General features: G+C 34.8%; 2 protein-coding genes across 4 annotated transcripts; both read right to left on the bottom strand.

Moving 5' to 3' along the window:
- Positions 1 to 468: 468 nt before the first annotated feature.
- Positions 469 to 4,232, bottom strand: LOC145010998 (uncharacterized). Of its 3 annotated transcripts, none has more exons than XM_078969602.1 (3): positions 4,122 to 4,207; positions 1,045 to 1,755; positions 469 to 971 (listed from the first exon to the last, which is right to left on the bottom strand). In XM_078969602.1, the coding sequence occupies exons 2-3, from the start codon at positions 1,472 to 1,474 to the stop codon at positions 508 to 510; spliced, it is 894 nt and encodes a 297-aa protein (XP_078825728.1). In that variant the 5' UTR covers positions 1,475 to 1,755; positions 4,122 to 4,207; the 3' UTR covers positions 469 to 507. The 3 variants fall into 3 exon arrangements, with proteins under 3 accessions (XP_078825728.1, XP_078825726.1, XP_078825727.1); XM_078969600.1 differs by lacking the exons at positions 469 to 971; positions 1,045 to 1,755 and adding exons at positions 1,939 to 2,769; positions 2,903 to 3,221 and having other exon boundaries at positions 4,122 to 4,232; XM_078969601.1 differs by lacking the exons at positions 469 to 971; positions 1,045 to 1,755 and adding exons at positions 1,939 to 2,769; positions 2,903 to 3,210 and having other exon boundaries at positions 4,122 to 4,228.
- LOC145010997 (G-type lectin S-receptor-like serine/threonine-protein kinase At1g34300) lies at positions 3,869 to 7,346 on the bottom strand. The gene has a single exon (XM_078969599.1). The coding sequence runs from the start codon at positions 7,172 to 7,174 to the stop codon at positions 4,796 to 4,798; it is 2,379 nt and encodes a 792-aa protein (XP_078825725.1). The 5' UTR covers positions 7,175 to 7,346; the 3' UTR covers positions 3,869 to 4,795.
- Positions 7,347 to 12,643: the final 5,297 nt, after the last annotated feature.

Here is a 12,643-nt window from a genome sequence, read left to right as displayed (position 1 = left end):
GAAGAAGTTTGAAACAGTTGGTCTATTGTTGTGTTATGCAACACATGCACAACAGTTTTTAAGTTAAAAGTCTTCTAAAAAACAAACAGCTGCAAAAGACCAAATGCTCCGCAGCACAACAATAAGTGATCTGAAATGATTTAAAAAAACAAAAATACAAAACAAACCGCACCAAATATTCATACAATTCGAGAATCTAAGGTGCTGTTTGTTTTTCTGAAGCCAAAATGTCTGCAGTCTGCGGACCACATCTGCAAGCCTCTGCAGCAGAAGAGGTGGACCAAACGTTTGCAGTCTGCAATAAGAAGACTGTTTGTTTTTTAACGTCTGCAGGCTGCTGAAATAAACTGAATTTTAAATAAAATTATTTTACAAACTTAAAATGATTTTTCAACACCAAAATTTTAATAATAATAGTCTTATAACATTGAAAATAAAATTCATGCAACTAAATTAGTCATACAATAAAAAAAAATGTTTTACAATAACAATTTCATTTAAAACAATTCAATGTATATTGTGCATCAACTGATCAGCAATTTCATCACGTAACTGAGTCATATATTCACGGTCTGCTGCAGTACCATGTGTTGGAATCTCGTCTTCATCATCATCAATGGCCACATTGTTATTTCGAAACGAGACATTGGGTTCATCGTATCGTGCGAAATACTCATCACTCAATCCTTCTTTCCTTATATAATTATGAAGTGCGAAGCATGCCATGGCAATGTTTCTTTGTGTCACAAACGGGAATGGTGCCATCCTCTTCAATATAGGGAAGCGTGCTTTCAAAACACCAAAAGCACGCTCAATGACATTTCGAAGTTTTGCATGTCCATGGTTAAATTTTTCTTTATTGGTCAATGCACGTCTTTGACGAAAATCTCCAAGCCAATACCTCACATTACGATAAGGGGCCATAAATCCTCGAGTGTGTGCATACGCGGCATCACAAAGATAATATTTGTCTGAAAAAAATGCAAAACACTAATCAATTTTCAAATTAAAATGAAAATATTAAAAAAAAAAACAAAAAATTACCTAGTGGTGGAAACGGGAATGATGCTTGTGGATCGGCTACTGCTTCTGATAATATTCTAGAGTCATGCGCCACCCCTTCCCACCCGGTCACAACAAATGTAAAAATCATATTGAAGTCACATATTGCCAATACGTTTTGGTAGCAATCTCCCTTTCCCCTACTTCTATATAAGTCTTGTTTCTTAGCAGGGACAACAGCATGTATCAAAGTGCCATCAAGTGCACCAACTGCTCCTTTGAAAACCCTTTGTAGCCTCCTATTATGTCCTGGAATGTTTGGATTCGGATTAAAAGATGTTGGTACTATAACATCTTGTGCGAAAAGCATCATTTTTTCCAACACTTCATAAAAAAATTTATGAATTGTTTGCTTCGAGTGTTGAAATCTCCGCTTGATAATCACGTAACGTTGATTATGTCCGATCATCATCAAAACATATCCATCTTTTCCTCAACTGATACATGTTTGCTGTCCTTTAATGAGTAATTTGCTCTAAAATGAGCACATAGTCGTACAAAAGATTCACGGGACATGCGTAATACTTCAACACATTGTAAACGATTACGGTGTAATAACTCCAATGTGTATTCGTGTCCCGTCATTTCCGAATCATTATCCCGCAATCGTTTCACACCCCTCTTCCAAAAATAACGGATGTATAGGTACATTAGAATTACGAGAAGTAACTTTTGATCGTGATCCATATGAACCTAAAATCAACAAAGTAGAACTTTAAAAAACATTACATAAACCATATTTCAAGTATCAAATAAACATTCCATTTATCATATTTCAAGCCAAAATAACATTACATAAACCATATTTCAAGTATCAAATAAACATTCCATTAATCATATTTCAAGTACCAACAAGGGCAAAAAGACCTAACAAAATAGTTCCAACAAAGGCAAAAACATTTAACAAAGTAGTTCCAACAAGGGCAAAAAGACCTAACAAAATAGTTCCAACAAAGGCAAAAACATTTAACAAAGTAGTTCCAACAAGGGCAGAAAGACTTAACAAATACTTTCAACACTAGAAAATCATCGAACAATCTTCCCATCCTTCAAAACTCCTAAACTGGTACCCGTCATCTCAAGCCACCCTCGTAATATCTCGGGAACATCGGGCAAATGCATCCACATCTCTCTCATGTTCATGGTTCCTCCAAAAATATGATATGTGACAAAGCGTAAAGGATCTGTAGGGCCTAACTGAAGGACCTCTAACTTCTCTAAACACTGAGGAATTGTATACCCTTTAGTCAAACTTTGTAGAGCTTTCTTCATTTCAAATGCTAAATCGTCAGCAGTAACAGAAGTTCCATCAGGTGAAGAAGCAGACGGTGAGGTACTAGGAGCTACAGGAGTTGAGGGTTTAGCCCTTTTGTTGGGGTTACCGGATGGTGTAGCAGTATATGGTGAACCAGTATATGGTGAACCAGCAGAAGGTGAAGCAGCAGAAGGTGAAGCTGCAGAAGGTGAAGCAGCAGAAGGTGGTGGCTCATGATGAGAAGTGTCAACACCATCATCATCCATTGCATCAAAAGGGGTGGCGGTGATCTGAAGTGGTGGAACACGACAGGAGGATGCGCCAGCTACTGATGATGATTGGGTTGAGTAACTCCTAAAATTACCAGTAGCACTATTTCCATCAAAAAGACGTGCACAAAGATCTGGAAAAGGCAATGGAATTGTTCTTAAAGAAGCAGCTTTCGGATGCCCCTAAACCCAAATGTAACAAGAAATAGTATAAGAATATTTGGCAACTTCAAACGTAAATGTTATATATATATATATATATATATATATATATATATATATATATATATATTATTGTATATTAATATATATGTACCTTCTTAAAATCATCCCACTCCTCGGCTGTTAAATTAAAAGTGTTTGTTTGAGAATTGTATATATTACCGCTTTTGTTTTTTAAATATACCCATCCAGTGTATTTGGCTTTCAGATTGTCATATGCGTTTTTCATTTGTTTTTGAGTCAACTCAACCCCAAATTTCTCCTTAAGAACTCTTCCAAGCCTTATCCATGAATCTTTCTGTAAACTCAATCCTTTTCTACCAACACTCTCTACTTCTTCAATACAAGTATCCAATAAGCATTTTAAGTGCTCATTGGTCCATTGTTGTTTTTCTCCCATCTCTAATAACCAACTAACAATAAACAGTGAACAAGTAACATCATTATTTCAAGAAAAAAAATTTATTTTCACGACAAATTTGTAATTTTGTTTGATTTTCAATCACAATAATGTGAAACTTTTTATTCAATTATAAATAACCTCAATTAGAGTGTTTTAATTCAAAGTTTTCTAAAAAACTTTATAAATCAAATAAACTTCACTTTAACGACAAAAAACTTTACTTCTATAAAATAAACAAAACTTATGTCTCTTTTTGATGCTTTCTATCATATACATACAAAATCAACAATCATATACATATACACTATCATATAAATATACACAATCAATAATCATATATATATATATATATATATATATATATATATATATATATATATATATATATATATATATATATATATACAACTTTGAATTACTGCATATTTAAGCAGAAACACATCACAACAATCTAGTTGAGGCCAACAATCTAGTTGAGGCTTTTTATTGCTAATTGAAGCACAAACACATAATCAAATCTAGGTTCAATTGCTAATTGAAGCACAAACACATCACAACAATCTAGTTGAGGCTTTTTATTGCTAATTGAAGCACAAACACATCACAACAATCTAGGTTCAATTGCTAATTGAAGCACAAACACATAATCAAATCCAATTTCACATTCAAAGATAAATTACTTTCATTACAAATGTTTTTATTTTACACAATTTAGTTGACAACAATCTTTTGAGGCTTTTTATTCTACCTGTTCAATTACTACAACAGATTGTTGTGGAATCTTAATCAATACATCATTTTAAATCTGAATAAGATGAGGCTCAAATAACAGAAACGTGTAGCTCACAGCAGGAAAAAATAAAAACAGAAACGTGTAGCTCACAGCAGGAAAAAAAAAAAAAAAACGAACCTGTGAGATCGAAGTCTCCGGTGTAGCTGTGGGGGCGACGGTCTCCGGCCGGTGGCGAGCAGGGTGGTTAACGGCGGCGAGCAGACGATCGAGCAGGGTGGAGTACGATCGATCGATCGATCGAGGGTTGTTGTTCGCCGGCTGCTGCAATCGATTATGAAGTTCGGAAAATCGGAGGACGCCGGATCGGAGAGGAAGGCGGCGATTGATGGCTTTGATCGGAGAGGAGGGTTGCGACGGTGGTGGTCGCTGCAAGGTGGAGAACGATCGAACGATGGAGGGTTTTTTCTGGGAGGGTTGGACGAGGACGGGAGCGGAAGCAAAAGAAAAAAAGACGCGTTTTTTTTTTTAGGTTAAAGGGCTTGCAGACTTTAGAAGATGCTATCCCATATCTGTGTGGTGAAGACCTCGCGCAGACGTTTTTATGTCTGCACACTTCAGAAAAACAAACAGACTGCAAACCATTATGTCTGCGCGTGGTCTGCGCCTCGCAGACAGAAGAGGTCACGCAGACCTGCAGAGAAAAAACAAACACCCTCTAACTGTTTTGTCTTATTAATAAAATTATCCCCTTAGAATTATTTGCATTTACAACATGTAAATATACGAAAACAATTCATTTTAATTCTTCTTAAAATCTGATTGCGTCACAAAATCTTCACACATAAAACCACCTACTCATTTCCCAAGAAAAATATCGTCGGCTTTTGGGGTTCAATCATCTCCACCGTTCCTTCCAACATCTTCGCCACCTTCCCCATCGACGGCCTCATCTCCGGCCGATCCTGCAAACACCACATCGCCGTCTTCACCATCCGTGTAATCATCTCCTCATGAATCCGACTATCATATGACCTCTTAATCTGATTATCCAAAATATCCTCAATATTCATCTCTTTATACACCTTATCAAACGCCCATCGAGGAAAATACCAATCTTCACTATCCATTTTCGAACCTTGAATGTCGAAATTACGAACCCCTGTCACCATCTCCAACAAAACCATTCCGAAACTGTAAACATCGGCCTTCGGTGTAATGTGGTCGCTCTTCACCCACTCCGGCGCCATGTACCCTCGAGTTCCCCTCATCCTTGAGTAGCTAACCATGTCTTCCTTCTTCCTCAGTTTTGATAATCCGAAATCTGAGATTTTTGGGCAGAAATCAGCTCCGAGGAGAATGTTCTCCGGTTTGATGTCGCAGTGGAGAACCCATTCCAGGCATTCTTCGTGCAAATACGCAATCGCACGAGCTACTCCGAGGGCGATTCGGTATCTAATCCCCCAATCGAGTATGGGTTTTCGATCTAACAGCTTGCTATCTTCCAGATCTTCTTCGCCGTTTGTGTAGTCGACTTTACCGGAGTGGAACAGGAACTTGTCTAGAGATCCGTTTGGGACATACTCGTAAACCAGTATTCTCTGACCTTTCTCAGCGCAAAATCCCCACAATCGGACTAAATTCAGATGATGCATTCTCGCGATAATGGTGACCTCAGCCCAGAACTCGTTATCCCCTCCGGCGACGTTTTTCAGGCATTTCACAGCAACAATCCGGTGATCAGTCAACACGCCTTTGTAAACATCACCAAACCCTCCTCTTCCGACGACGTTTGTGGTGGAGAAATCATTTGTAGCGGTTTTTAGCTCGGCGTAACTGAACCGTTTTGGGCCACCGGCGGGGAGGAATTCGAGCCCGAATGTTCGAGCCATGTCTCGGTATTTCACGTATTTTTTGAGAAAAGCCCAGAAGAATGCGACGCCGCTGATTAACTCCGCCGCGAAAAGAGTCGATATGATTGCTATGTTTCGAGTGGTGGACTTTGATTCTTCCGGTGGCAATGGAAGGCTAACTCGAACAGGGCATGTTGTCTCCAGGATGCTTGTTAAGCCTGTGAAATTTGTCTGATCGGATTCCAACGAATCAACACGAAGAAAGAAAGCAGCTTCATTCGCCGGAGACCATATCCCGTAGAATAACTGCTTCACAAAAACACAATAACCTTGCCCATCGAATTTGTACCCGAACCCGACACAATCCGGGTTATTCAAGCAACCGGCTTTACACGATGTAAAGTTCAGAGCCACCATAGACCACTGGTTTCCTTGTCCCGATGCCCCACTAAAATTCACATAATCAAGCTGCAAAAACTTGGATTCTCTCAAATTTGAAATTTTTCTCGAACATTGTTCATCACCGGTGCCGGAGTTTCGCCGGTATCCCGGTGGGCAATCGCAGACTGTAGTATCGTAATTGTCACCGTACATACATATAGAATTTGGTCCGCAGGTTCCCTTGATTCTACATAACTCCGGGATCGCTTGCCATACAACAATCCATTGACTGATGTTCTGATTGAAGCTGTAAATCCTGAGATTTCCATTGTCGTCGAGCGTTAATCTTCTCTGCACCTTGTCGCCGTAGTCTGAGGTGATTAACGAAGCGCCGTTTTCTTGCTGAACCTTCCCGGTATCATCGAAGCTTAGAAACGCGTTGTCGTTTGAATAATACGACGATTCTGCATCGTAACTTCCGTTGAATAACAATTGTTTTCCGTTAAATCTGAAAGCTCCGCCTCTCACAGTCAAAGTCGTTCCGTTGATATCTTGTCCCGGAACGATCGTATCTGTCGGGTGAAGAAAACTTCTCCAGTTCCCAAATCGCAACTCTCCGCCGTCGGTGAGCTGGAGCAAGGGGGTGGAGTTGCTGGATAATGTCGGAGCTCCAGGGAATTGTATTTCCCCAAGACGGAGTTCACCGGAGGCGGTGATGTTGAGGGAGGATGATCCGTTTACCGGGGAATCATCGTTGACCGACCAGATTACTTGTCGTATGGAGATGCCCACGTAGTAAACGGAGAAGATGAATCGGTCGGTGGAGTTCGTTGGGAGGAATCCGGCGGCGAAGACTGAATTATTCGAAACTAGAGTTCTGTTTTCCGACGCCACCCATGGGAAATCAGAGGTTTGGTTTCGTAGTTGGGCGTAGGAAGTTTGAGAAGCCAAGAAAAGGAAGAGGGGGAGGAGGAAGAGGAGTGGATCAGGGGTAGACATGATGGTGGCGCCGGCGGGAATGCGGTGGTGGTTTGGACGTTGAAGGTTGGTCTTGGTGGTTTGTTGGGTGGTATATACTTAAAGGCGGCCGTGATCGTTGGGAGAGTTGACGAAGACCATTGACTTGCGACAGTTTTTCCTACACGTTAAAAGTCGTACACTCGTCTCTATTGGATGCTATAAGGTCCCAGTATGCATGTCGATACTTTACTTCCTTACCCCTTTCTGAATCTTTGAGACGATATTACCCCTTGACTTTTGGTCAAAATGTATGAATTTAACTATGTTTTGTCGTGATCCCAAAAAAAAAAAAAAAAAAACTATACGTAAAACGGTAAAAAATGTTGTTTTCAGTAGTGTTTTGTAAAAAAGGTTCAAAATGGGTTTCATTCGACAACTTTGGGAAAATAAGGAGTACGATTTAAAAGATGGTGATAAATAGTATCACTCATAAACTGATTTAATCACAAATAATCTTGAAAATAGCCGACAATTATATTAGTAGAGAAAATGTTTTTTTAGAGAAGATTTTGAGATCTTAAAGATTAGCAAAAACCCTAATGGAAAATCTTCTCCATCCTCTTGATCAAAATAATTTAAACCTCGCTAAATAACTTAGATTTATAAGCTATAGCTAAGCCACTTTAGTTTTGTCATGGTTTTTGCCAATTGCCATGCTAAAAAAATGATATCAATTAGCATCTTCTCGATTGATCTTGTAGGGATCTTTATTATTTATTATTATACAAATGGAGATTTGATTGACCTTGCAGGGATCTTTATTATTTTTTATTATACAAATCGAGATTTTAAACCATAATAACGTCTAAAACATACTTTTAATTTATTTAATTTGATTCGTTGGACATACCAAATATTGCGTTGTTACAAGTGTTTGGGCCTTTTATAAACTAAAAAAAATAGTTGCCAAATCGAAAATATTATAATTACAAAAGTTATTTTCACCAAAACTAGAAACTTTTATCCAATTTATCATTAAATAATCAAAAAACAAACTGGCCTTCAAACCGGATCCATTCTTAGTCGGTAGACTCCTAGTCCAATCCAAAACAGACTAGTCTTGACTCAACAAGCTATGGATACATGGCCCATTTCCAAGCCTACACCTAATGACCCAATAGCGCCAAATAGTGTAGGACCTACCCAACCATGATCTACACAAAACCAGCCCAATTCTGTAGGTAACATTCATGTTTTGTAAATTGACTCGATTTTTATGAAATTTGTTGCATATTAGATTGCACACTTTTCTACATTTTAGCATAAGATATATTGTTTCTTTTGTAGATTATCGAGCTTGAATTCTTAGTTCTTTCAAACCCCACGTCCATCACTTTGATATTGGTAGGGGTTCGAAAGTCATGAGTTGTAGACACAAGTTTCATTCACTAGCAAAACTAATTGAGAATATAATTATAGCAAATTAACTCATAAATATTCTCTATAAATTTCTAAGCTTGATTAACATATTTCAACTTAAAACAATTAGTATGTATTCAAAAGGAAAAGGGAAGCAACCAAATGACAACCATGTATATATATATATATATATATATATATATATATATATATATATATATATATATATATATATATATATATATATATATATATATATATATATATATATATATATATATATATATATATATATATATATATATAGGTTCAGGTTCATTTGAAACCATTCTAATTTTATGAGACCGTGAGACCAAATCTAAAAATAATTTTAAAATGCAAAATAAATGGAAAAATCCAAAAATTCTTTTTTTAAATATTATTTTCGGAACTTGAATTAACTAAAAAAAAATAAAAAATATATATATAAAAAAAAATTTTAAAAAATATAAAAAATTACGTTTTTTTTTTTTGAAAAATACGTGAAATATTCTAAATAGAATATTACACTGACATATTCTAAAAAATAATTTTAAAATGCAAAATAAATGGAAAAATCTAAAAATTCTTTTTTTAAATATTATTTTCGGAACATGAATTAACTAAAAAAATTTTTAAAAATAAAAAAATTCTATTTTTTTTAAAATACGTGAAATATTCTAAATATAATATTACACTGTACATATTCTAAAAATAATTTTAAAATGCAAAATAAATGGAAAAATTAAAAAATTCTTTTTTAAAATATTATTTTTGGAACATGAATTAACTAAAAAAAATAAAAAAAAAAATAAAAAAATGCGTCTCACGTTCTCACAAAATATAGGTGGTCTCAAATGAACCTAACTTATATATATATATATATATATATATATATATATATATATATATATATATATATATATATATATATATATATATATATATATATATATATATATATCATCTTCCACTAGAACTATAACTTGAAAACACTAATAGTGACCACTAACTTAGATTCTATCTTATGACTTAATCTTGAAATACTCAAATCCATATACAAATCATAGTAGGATAATAAGTCATAGTAAACCAAAAATGTAGATAGATTCATTGGCGATCTAATTATTAGGTCTCAGAAGCTTCATTTAAGCGTTATAACAGTACACTTAACTAAATTAATGGATTCACTTCAATGACTTGAACATATAATATTAGGATCTAATTCTAAAAAATAATAGGAAACTAATTCCAAGATAAATTTGGATTCCATGGGATCAAGGAGCGATTCAATTCATAAACCAAAATTTGGTATAGTGATGGATTACTCCAATATATAACAATTTAACACTAATAGCAAATCCTAAACACATAGAATCATCAAGTTGAAACATCAATTTGAAATCAATGAAGAAAATCAGGGTTCACCATATATTGAAGTTACAATTCTACAACAAAATATAAAAATGGAGAAGAAAGTTATCTTAAGATCTTTACTACAAGTATTTATTGCTAGAACTTGATTTAGATCAATAAATGCTATATAAATTTGAGATCACTAACGTTTCATGCCCACCCCTCACATTTTTAAATGTCATCATTCTAAAGAGAGAAGGAATAAAGTTTGGGGCTTAAGAGATATAAACTATAAATATTTGATAAGAGTGGTCCCTCATTTCTCTATTTTTGCAATTTTAACCTAAGTTGGGATCTTTACTAACAAACTAGGTCTCTTAGTTTCTAGTATGCCTCAAAATCTAATATTTTTATAAGTTAAGTCCAAATCTTAGATAAAGGGTTAAGTCAAATTACATATCTAAAAATCCAAGTCTTAAACTATAATTTCTTATCTTGAAATGTTTTCTTTAATTGTTTAAACTTTTATTCTACTCTTTCAAATAAACATTTTATCTAATTACAAATATTTAATTCAAATTAAAATGTAATATATTTTCTAAAATTAGAGAAAAGTTAAGGGTGTTATAGTAGTTAGACAAACTAAATAAGTATGTAAATTGCATAGCCAAGATTAAGACATATAAGCATGAGGTACATATAAGAGCCTATCATGTCTATAAACTATAAGTTCATTAGGAGGATTACTTTTAAAAGCACAAAATGCATATTTTTGTTAAGAGGGGTGAAACACATTTTAGTATCCATAAGACATGATTAGGAAAATAGACTAGAGATGTGTTTTGTTTAGTAGAGATAGATTCTGGAGGCGTCTGATGAATTTCAAGTCTAAGGAAATAAGGAAGTTTCCAATGATCTTAATTGAAATATGATTTAAGAAACCATTTTAGACTTGTGATAATCTTATTTACTTTTGATAATACGATCATATCATTAACATCCAATAATAAAAGACAAATGCAAATATCCATGATACAAGTGAACACTATTGAGCAATATGGGATAGATAAGAACCCTATAATGATAATATTGGTATTAACGTTTTTGAAACAATTATATAGTGCATGTTTAACAACACACACACACACACACACATATATATATATATAATGAAGAAAACAACCTTAGAGGTGATCGACACTACTTAGGAGACACATGATATAAACTTCCTCAGGAAGATCACCATTAAAGAAAACATTTTGATGTATATTTAACATAACGACCAACAATGAGCCACAATGATCATTAGGATGCTTCGAAATGAGATAATAGGGGGAAAAGTTGTAAGAACTTGTAATTTAGAAAGATTTCATTATTAGTCAACTATTAACCAAAAGGGAAAAATGATCCATTATGAGAAAAAGATGAGAAAATGAAGTTGTGACTTCACAAAAATGGCCAAGATACTTTTAAATCACTTAGAAGAGTTTAGATGAGTAAGTTCAATAGAAAGAATGCATGAGAAGATGCATTTTGACCAAAAGGGTAAAATGGGAAATTTTATGTTTTCTGGCCAACTTTGTGACTTAAGAGATTAAGAACTAAACTAAGTCAGTGAGATATGACTTAACAGAGTTGTAGAGTATGTTTCCACCTACTTACTGATGTAAAAATCATAGAAAAAGTGTTAGAAATGTAGAAGTTGTAAAGATTAGAAGTTAGGAAAAAGGTTGTCCCCAAAGCTGGAATAGAATCAACAATCAACTTTGTTGATCTGCTAGTGTCATGATGTGGAAAGATGATCTCCACGACGTGGTGACATAAAGTATACTGGCATTGACCACTGGTTAATTGGTCATCGTGACGTAGTGAATACCTCACTACGACATGGTTATGCATGTTATAACCTATTAAGAGCTCATTCGATCCATTTAGATGGAGTGATCAATTTGGAGCTCAAAGGGGCTATTTTTCTGCCTAAATGACACTAAGAGAGCGAGAGATGGTGGGTTGTTAGGATTTTCATCCTCTCCACATCAAGGTATGATTTCTCCATGTTGATGAAATGTTTGATTAGAGTATATTAGTTAAATTCATCAGCTTATAGCTTGATTATGATGTTAATGATAGTGTTTAGATGCTTTAATCAAGCTTAGAAAGTGATTTCCATGGTGAAATATATGTATATGAAGTTAGGGTTTGAAACATTAACCGGTGATTATGTGTAATTGATGCATTATGACACACCCCCAAACCGAATTGGCGGAAACATTCGGGGGTGGAGGATGTCATGTACAATATCATAACAATGCTTAATAGTAAATCAAGCTACATCATCCATTGCATTAATAGTAATAATTAATTACATGTGTGTTCTTTGTAAAGTTTCAATGACACCAAAAATGAATAATCAAAATAATGACGAGTCTTGAATCCACTCCGTCTTCTCAAAAGCTGAATGGGTGCACCTATCTACTGGTTCCATGAGAATACAAGTTATTTTGAAAGAGAACGTCAACATAAAAATGTTGGTGAGTTCATAAGTATTTTAGTTTCGATAGTTTGTATAGCAAAACTGTTTGTTTTTAAATCAAGAAAATGTTTGTTTACTTTCCCATAAAATCCTATATTTTCCGCTTAATGAAAATGTAGTCTTCTATCAAGACCCGACGGTTTGCACGTTTGTACTCATGTAATAATGTAATGGTTGGGTTT

This window comes from Lactuca saligna, chromosome 8, assembly GCF_052625555.1.
Source record: "Lactuca saligna cultivar CGN05327 chromosome 8, ASM5262555v1, whole genome shotgun sequence".
Taxonomy (NCBI): domain Eukaryota; kingdom Viridiplantae; phylum Streptophyta; class Magnoliopsida; order Asterales; family Asteraceae; genus Lactuca; species Lactuca saligna.
Note: the sequence above shows the minus strand (reverse complement) of the source record. Positions and strands in the feature narration are given on the sequence as shown.

Excerpts from the sequence above, each read along its gene's own strand:
- LOC145010998 (XM_078969600.1), bottom strand. The coding sequence starts at position 3,208 with ATGGGAGAAAAACAACAATGGACCAATGAGCACTTAAAATGCTTATTG. Across the intron at positions 2,770-2,902 it reads AGTGGGATGATTTTAAGAAG|GGGCATCCGAAAGCTGCTTC; the intron begins GTACATATATAT and ends ATTTGGGTTTAG.
- LOC145010997 (XM_078969599.1), bottom strand. The coding sequence starts at position 7,174 with ATGTCTACCCCTGATCCACTCCTCTTCCTCCTCCCCCTCTTCCTTTTC.